At 40.5% G+C, this 9,019-nt stretch overlaps 1 protein-coding gene across 1 annotated transcript in view; it reads left to right on the top strand.

Moving 5' to 3' along the window:
- LOC109473899 (aquaporin-4-like) overlaps nucleotides 1-7,346 on the top strand; it is an 11,995-nt gene extending 4,649 nt beyond the window's left edge. The window contains exons 2-4 of the mRNA XM_019774048.1: nucleotides 3,948-4,028; nucleotides 4,958-5,132; nucleotides 6,234-7,346. Of these exons, the coding sequence (XP_019629607.1) occupies nucleotides 3,948-4,028; nucleotides 4,958-5,132; nucleotides 6,234-6,241 (264 nt within the window). The 3' untranslated portion in view covers nucleotides 6,242-7,346. The remainder of the gene's footprint in view (nucleotides 1-3,947; nucleotides 4,029-4,957; nucleotides 5,133-6,233) is intronic.
- Nucleotides 7,347-9,019: the final 1,673 nt, after the last annotated feature.

Here is a 9,019-nt window from a genome sequence, read left to right on the forward strand (position 1 = left end):
ATGGAGCCTTTTGTAAAGTTTGGTTCAGGAGAGTTTCTTTGCAGGGTTCTTTCATATCAAAACAAATTATTTCAACTACGCATTAAAATTGTCTTTGGCCAATTAGTTCGAATCACTCGGGTAGAGCTGATGTAACGAAATGACAGTCTGGAAGGACATGAGTTTTCTTCATCATCTTTGAACTAGCTATAGGGTAAAAACCATTGGATTAATCTGGGAACATAAGATGCAACACCGCATCGTTTCCATACCTGACATAGCTTTTGGAATCAGATGACACACTGTTTATTCTTATGTGACTGAAACGGCCGTCGAAACGTATTTTGTAATCGCTTCTCCAATTCATTTTATGACTTAAGACAGATTTACGCTATAGGTCGTTTCTTCCATCAAGCCGAAAAAAGATTTGATAGATGTATTCTTGTTCTATTTTTTTAAATATTTGCTAATGATGGACGCTGTCTGACATTTTATGAGAAGTGATTTATGGTGTATCTGGGGCATCTGTGTCAGGAGGGCCAAAAGAAGTCGTTAGTGCTTGAGCTATATTTGTTTGTTTGTTTGTTTGAGCCCTTGTGGTTCAACCTTTATCAGGGATTCCCCCTTTTTTTAGCTTGTTGCTATAATCATATTTGTTGTGTGTTAACAGTTCCCGGCGCTCAGGACTGTACGTTTGATTGTGCGTCAATATTGTACAATCATGTACCTCTGGGAAACTGAAGCGTATATACTTCAGCCGGCTTTCTGAGAAAGTTTGTGCCGACAAGTCTAAGTGTCACTGATAAGTGCCATGCCTCTCACTTGGCGCACCCTTCCTTATCTAGACCAGTAGTAACGTTCCCAACAAATCATGTAAACGACGGATCTAAACGTCATTACTCTGCACAATAGCCAACTTTCATTTAGAGCAAATCCAGATGTGTCAAGTGTCAAGTACAGTGCCGAAAAACCAGACCGAACCAGAACTAGACGGGGCAGCGTTCTCCACAGTCTATTGGGATCGAACATCCTGTCTCCAAACTAAATTCACCGGTGTTAATTCCTCTGTACATCATACCCGTATACTCACTACGCACTAGTACTCATACCATTCCTGTCGCTATTTCCTGAATTCCTTTTTCCAGGTTTGTCACGTAGTTTGATCCAGGTGTTTTTCTTTAAATGCTTTTCATTTTGAAATCCGGTGAGCCCAAATATTTACAGTAAACCAAGTCTTTCAGAAAGTGTGAAAACACCAGCGCCTTGGGCCAAAAGACATTGTGAGGCGACATGTCCAGCCTTGCATCACCAAATACTAACGTTACTCTAGGACACATACCGTGTGTATGTCACAACAATGAAAACCGCAATACCTACAACAAAATATTTGTAGAGCGGTGTTCCCCCCTTGCATGGCGAATCTACAGTCTGAGCCCTGGCGCATACATTATGTATACCACATCACCGGGGCAACCTCGAAGGATGGATTATATAATAAAGGGTTAATGCACCGCCCCGAGGTGTATATGGTGTCATAAATGCATGGTCAGCTGCTATAACCACCGAATAAACCACCGAGTGAGCGAAGCGAACGAGGTGGTTTATGAGGTGGTTATAGCAGCTGACCATGCATTTATGACACCATATACACCGAGGAAAAGGCGGTGCATTAACGTTATTATCATATAGCCTATCCAAACTGACACAATGAATCAACACAATTCCTGTTCAAAACATTAAACCTTTAATATTTACATAACAATACATTCCAAAATATTATAATCATGGTTTGTACTTTAAAATAAATATGGAGATCATTTTACAATAAATATAGTTTACAACTTTACACTTTAGAATTGTTTCTTTTGCAGCATTGCAACTGGCAACAGATCATTTTACAAGATTCTCTGAACAGCATGGCAACAAACAATCATGCTGTTTTGTTTCTTAAACTTTAAGTTAAAGTGGAAGTAACATGGTACGTTAAAGTTCACATAACCGCTAAAAACATGCGACAACTGAGACATACATGTAGACTGCATATCGTAAAACCATTCAACCATCTAATGCAGCCAGCATGGTAACAAAGCATGTTGCGTAAGTACTTGCACTGAAGTTGATAGTAACTGTCTGATTCTCTGAACAGCATGGCAACAAACAATCATACTGTTTTGTTAATTAAAGTGGAAGTAACATGGTCCGTTAAACTTCACATGGCCGCTAAAACATGCGACAACTAGGACATACATGTAGACTGCATTTAACCATTTAACCATCTACTTGAAGTGGAAGTAACATGGTCCGTTAAAGTTCACATGGCCGCTAAAAACATGCGACAACTGAGACATACATGTAGACTGCATATTGTACGAAGCCATTTCACCTGCTGCGGCACGTGGGGTCTGGACCAACCTGCGAGTGCAACGTGGACTGAGGTTGGTGCGAAGCCGTCTCTCCTCTATCTCGCCAAGTTGTTGTTCGTTCAGACACGCGAAACGCACCCTGCTGACCTCTGTCTCCGGTGTAGCTTCCAGCGTCTGTTCCTCGACCTCCATGGGTCCAAATATCTCATCTAAATCCGCGTCTGTTATCTCTTCCATGTAGAAATTAGGCAAACTCTCCATGACACAAGAAGGCAAGATGGCGGACCAAAAAAAATAAATCGTCTGATCCCTGGTCTGATTCAGTCAGGTGATGTGGGCGATACCACTTTTTGTAGGGGTGTCAAAATAAGTATGGTTTTTGCTCTCCCGTTCAAATTCTATCTATTTACATATACATTTCATACTCACACACATTTTAGTTTATATGAAGCTTAAAAAAAACATAATTTTGTCTGACCAGGAAACTGCTATGAATATTAACAGAAAGAGCTGTGTACCCCTATATCATTATGGTTTCACCCATGGTTTATGGAGAATAACGCACGGCTGAGCCATGGTTTATCGGAGAATAAAGCACGGGTAACGGAGGCCTCTGATTGGTCTACGCCACCCGGCTATATGATAATACGCAGTAAAGATTGAAGCGGCGTCTGGTTCTGAATATTGGGTGCGCAAACTGTATAATAAATTGGACGGAGTGTTGTGGTGAAGCGTTTTTAAATTACAAAAGCCATAAAACCTTCAGCGTAATGTTTTTCAACCAGGCCGTCGCATATAAATTGTAACGGCAATACATCACTAGACCGTGGTATACATGGACAAGAATTTGAAGAAGGTACATCGAGTGTTTCCATCTTCTGTCAAGAGAGTTGTGGTGAAGCGTTTTTAGATTACAAAAGCCATGAAACCTTCAGCGTAAATTATGTCGCGTTATAACGGCAATACATCCCTAGATTGTGGTATACGTGAACATAAATTTGAAGCAGGTACGTCGAGAGTTTCCACCTTGAAGTTCTTTCAAGAATGTGGCCATGGGATCACGTATTTAAATATGAAATTTAATTAAAAGAGCTGGGTAATTTTGACTGGAATTTCTCCTAGTTCAGGCGATGAAAGGTACACAGCTCCCGAACTTCAATCAAAGACAACGATAAGGCGTTTATACAGACCGCACTAGATGAGGCCATAGCAAAGAATAGCTTAAAGCCATGGAGCTTGGCTCTGTCTGAGAAACATCCTGTTTTTGTGGATCTAGAAATACTGTACTGGGCGCGTTTAAGGCTTGAAGGTTCAATTTATTGCCTTTGGCACCGTAAGTGACATGTATCTGTCAGGACCACAATACAGCTGGTTTTGCTACTCAGTCCATTCCGCGTCCTTGGCATTGAAAAATCCAAGCAATCTGGTGTCACTTACGTACATCTGTTTGGAAAAGTTTCACCTCTCCTTTAGCAAGTGCCCCAAGTCGGCACAGCAAAGTTGGTGAAAGAAGCTTTTGGGCGAGACTATAGTATGTTCATAAATCTGCCATCTCCTAGTGGGATTAACTAATGATTAACTCTATCTCTGACATGCATGTTTCAGATCAAGTACACCGGGGCCAGCATGAACCCTGCCCGCTCCTTCGGTCCTGTGGTCGTCATGAACGCCTGGGATAACCACTGGGTACGTACAGCTCATACTACAAACATGGAGCTCATTATCTGTCAAAGTAAATTTACACAGCTCAGGGTACAGGGCACTCAGGTGAGTTAAGGTGACTTAAGGTCCTACTAGTGAACAGTAGAGTGAATAAGTTATGAGAAGATGCTGACAAATTTTCCTTGTCGTCTTAAGAATGTATTTCTTTTCATTATCCTGATGAAGGCGACAGTGGTGGTTCAAAATTTGATCTCTGTGTAATCTTTGAGTTGGAATAAATTTCAACATTTTACCATATGTATTTATCTTAAACACAAAAAGACATCTGTTCAGTCATGGATAATAAAGTTATTACGATACAAAAGAACAGTCATAAACGTGTCATTATTTTCGGGCACACCATAAATCACTAGCTGAATGAAAATCATCGAGTAGATTTTGAAGTTAAATTAAATAACACGGTAAAGTCCTGCATAAAGCTTACGTCAGGTCTTGTGTAAAACATATTTATCCAAATCATTCACGACAAATGCGGGCCTGGCTCCCACTAGGGGTCAGTCCGGGTCACCTACACGGGGAGGTCATCCTCTCCAGGGGAACAGGCAGATCCAACCGGCGGGCTACAGGAATGTCCTGACCCGTAACATTCCCTGTCCGCTTCGGTGACATACAGACCAACTGTAATAACGTTTGTGTTGTATATATGGATCGGGCGGTATGTCCTCTACGTTTCAGGTTTCATTCAATAGTCTCAACCTTCTCGTATGATGATAAACAGTTTGATACAGCCATAGACGTGTCCCTGGAAAGAAGTCAATAAATTCTAGATACGCTGGGTACGACGATAGCTATCATATCTCTCACCACAAAAGTGTTACATAGCTGTATTGAGGTTAGAATAGTGAAAGAAAATATATACTAGTACATGTAACCGTAGATGTTACTGTCTGTAGGTGTACTGGGTTGGCCCCATCGCTGGAGCCGTCCTGGCCGCATGGCTGTACGAGTTCCTGCTGGACCCCACCGCGTCCACTGGCCGGCTGCGGCGGTGTCTGACCTGCGCCTCCGCCGAGGACGAGCCCATCCACGACGCCGAGCTCACGGACATCAAGAAACTGGACACCGAGGGTCAGTATGAAGCAATAGCAACGTCGGAAAGCAACGACATCATGATCACTAGTAGTACTTAATTACAGACAAAAGTAGTCTGAAGTTAATGTGAACATTCACGTCAGTCAGGCAATTATGAACATTGAAAGTACTGGATCACTATTAAAGTTACAATCACGAGACAATCCTAGTGATGTTTGCATTCATTTTGAAGCAGTTGACATCTGTTCATCATTTCCAACAAATCATCGAATTTTTCTTTTTTTAAGACCCCATCCTCACCTTACATTTAATATGAAGCTTCCCTTCCATCCTCTAAATTTCGCCTACCAACCAATAAATGCCAGCACACCACAGAACGTCGGTGAGAAATAAGGCAAAGTGTCTACAAATGATCCAGCAACTTTCCGTACCTTCTGTCTCACAGGTGATGGCACACCGCCAGTCCAGTGGATAACACAGCTCTAAGACCACAATTCTTAGTTAGCTATCCCAGCAATCCTTGTAACGTGAAGAGAGTCTCGCGTGGGTGGGCGAGAGTTGCGAACGTCATAGTCTCCACACAAATATACAACGCAGAAAATGAACCAATACGTTACAAGTAATAAAACTACTCAGTTGGAAATGATGGACATATGTCACTAACTACTGTTGTGTATTGTGGTCATGTGTATGTGATACTAATGCTAGACAGATATAATTGAAATATGCCATATCGATGAATGAAAATCAATACATACATCTGACGGGTATGGTAACATAATGTCTGCATCTGATTTTAAATTTCACAGATGCACAGAGCTGGCCATTGAACAGCATCAATGGTAACATTCCAAATCGTACAGCCTACCAATAAATTGCTTTCGGCAGATGCTTTACTGACACGGAGGGGCACTAACAAAGTTTGCATGCACTTATTTATATGATTTGCAGCTTTTTTTCCTTCCACAGATTGTTTTCCTCACGGCGAGCATGTTGAGTTCCTACCTTTGTGGGCTGAATAACCCTCTCCTGAATGTATCAGCTCTGTTCACCTCTCTTATGTTCTTACATGCATGTTGCAAGTTTCTAAAAGGCCATTGTTTATGACATTTTTATTTCTTTCTCTTCTCTCCAAAGGTATCTGATTTGGAGTCATCTCATCAAAAATGTGCAGACATGGAGCAAGAGACAAGGTCCGGATTGAAGGGATTGTTAGATTGTTTCGTGCTTGTCTACTATAAAACGGCAACTGTTTTGCTGTTTATATATTTCATCCCATGCATTGGTATTAGTATAAACATGCACGGTCCAAGTCATTCGCAACTTGTTTAGTTTTCTTCTTTTGCCGATATTTTCCTGAGTAACATGATTATTTTTTTATATTGGTGTTTATTTTAAAAGTTTGTGTCCTCGCTTTGGTAGAACTACCAGATTCAAAGATCATGTCAGGAAAAGCAAGATATTGTACATCAAACTACAATTTGGTTACTTGCGAGCGCCTCCTTGCGTAGAATTTGAATCAAGCAGCTAACAGGTTTCATGCGGTCTTTCATATCAACAGCAGGTAGCTATAGCACTTTATGGGGGAAAAGTTTAGATAGAACATTTTCACGAAATTACTTCCCTCTAAGAATTTTAAGAAGTTTTGTAGACAAAAACAATGAACGGAAAAAGGCTATTTTTCAGATGTATAGATACCATTCTCACACGGCCAGACATAACCTGTTCCAATGAATGATGGATAAATACTATGATTAGAAGAAGAAAACAAACCTCGATTTTACAGGCTGCATTTTATTGTTGTACAGTTAAAATATGATGATGTATGCCATATAGTCACCCGTGGTTGAAGTGTAGTTAGGATCTAGAATACTAGTATACGTACTACTATTAACCAAGAAGAAAGTTTTGACGAAAGAAGTTGATAAGGTTGATAAACTATGACGTGTACAGATGTCACTTTCTTACCTGGGTATATTGTAAATATTCAAGTTTGTGAGGGTTAAGTGTATTGTGTCGTGATTTGCGTTTTGAATTTGAAGGGGGCAATATTTAAAGGTATTCTTTCTAATATTTTTCAAAGACTTGAAGTTAGGTAACAGCTAAGAGAAATAAATAAACTAGAATATATCGGCGAGAATAGTACGATTTCTGTGTGTATTATCTCCATTAAAATACTGCTGTAGTGATTCATAAACAGATATAGGAGGGAGTTGGAAAATATACAAATAAAGTGTTCGTAAAGGCAAAGAATTGCCTCTTGAGTCTTCTTAGATGTCATTTTTTCGTGGTTATGTGTGTGTGTGTGTGTGTGAGCGTGTGTGTGTGTGTGTGTGTGTGTGTGTGTGTTGTGTGTGTGTGTGTGTGTGTGTGTGTGTGTGTGTGTGTGTGTGTGTGTGTGTGTGTGTGTGTGTGTGTGTGTGTGTGTGTGTGTGAACTCCATACCATAACTCGAGAAGGCTTATGTGGATTATCTGTGGAAGGTGTTCAGCACCAAGGGCAGGCTTGCCTGTGTGTGTAAGGTATTCAACACCAAGGACAGGTTTGCCTGTGTGTGGAAGGTGTTCAGCACCAAGGACAGGTTTGCCTGTGTGTGGAAAGTGTTCATTCTACCAGGTTATGAAGTCCCCGCGAAAATAAATGAATTTACAGTAGTAGGAAAATTGGACAAGAGTGTGGTCACCACCTAACATTCAATATGCATTTGTCGATATCAGAAATACTCAAGTACCCTGATTTTCAACAATTTTTGAACCTGAGATTGAAATTAGTAGTCTTCGTAATCTAATCCTTCTTCTTCGCCATATATAAGTGCCTCGCACCGATACGAGCCGTCATTGGTCGCCATAATTAGATTACCAGCTTGACGTTAATTATACACGGCCGTTTTGCACACCTGTGTAAAAGCAAGTTTGGTACAGTCCATTCAAAATGGCGCTTTTGTACGACGGGAACACTCTGGGCTGATTTTTTAAAACAATTTTCTAGGTACTTTTTACAGTTTTCGTCGGTGGAATGTTTTACTAGGTGTGCAGCAGAATGTTTGGGAGTCTTCGCTGTGGATTTGCGCCGTCCTGGTGCTGTTTTGAAGAGAAAATGCGGATTTCCTGACGTGGCAAATTTTGGAGAAGACAACAAGATGGCGAGACAGTTGGGAAGAGTAGCGTGGCATGGAGACGACTTCGCTTATTGTTGCAGGTAAACCAGCATATTGTTTGGCTGACATTATTCCCTAGCAAGTATAGTACGAGCATGTCAAGAGAGCGACCGTTTCTAATTTTAGACAGGCTTTGAAAAGTATATCAATTGGCCGCGTTTTCAACATCATTTTCAATGTGCGGTCCGCTTGTAGTGTATTATATGTATGTGCCTGTCTTTTTCGTCACTTGTTCAGCGTTTAGAAATTATATATGTTGAGAGAAATTAAGCATTGACCAAATCCTTTCCTTTCTTTATCTCCACGTGGCTAGCTCAAAACACCTGTTGGAATGTGCCATTGTACATAATTATATGTTCCCGCCAAAACTCGCGTAAACAAGACGGGGTCTCGAAGCTTGAAGGCACCGAAATGAATGCGATACAAAAATGTTTGGAAACTTCAGTCTAGTTGACCATACTTTCGTTCTTCATTATCATTAGCAATAATTTGGAAGCAGACTAATTCAGTAATTTTAATGACCAAGTTATAATTTTCACGGATGACTTCGCTGGAAGTTCACAATTGCTGTTTTCAAAACATTCTGTGCCGATTTTATATGTATTCCACATAACGTTTCAGTTGAACGGGTTTATTTTATTGTTTTTGCTATCCAGTTGTTTTTGCTATAACAGTTTTTCGAGGTATTAGGTTATTTTAAAATGAGGAAATTTAAGGTGCGTGTATCTGCATTGCTAGCGTTGAGATAGAAGAACAAAATGAGTAG

Source organism: Branchiostoma belcheri, unplaced genomic scaffold (assembly GCF_001625305.1).
Source record: "Branchiostoma belcheri isolate BF01 breed outbred unplaced genomic scaffold, Haploidv18h27 scaffold3, whole genome shotgun sequence".
NCBI lineage: Eukaryota > Metazoa > Chordata > Leptocardii > Amphioxiformes > Branchiostomatidae > Branchiostoma > Branchiostoma belcheri.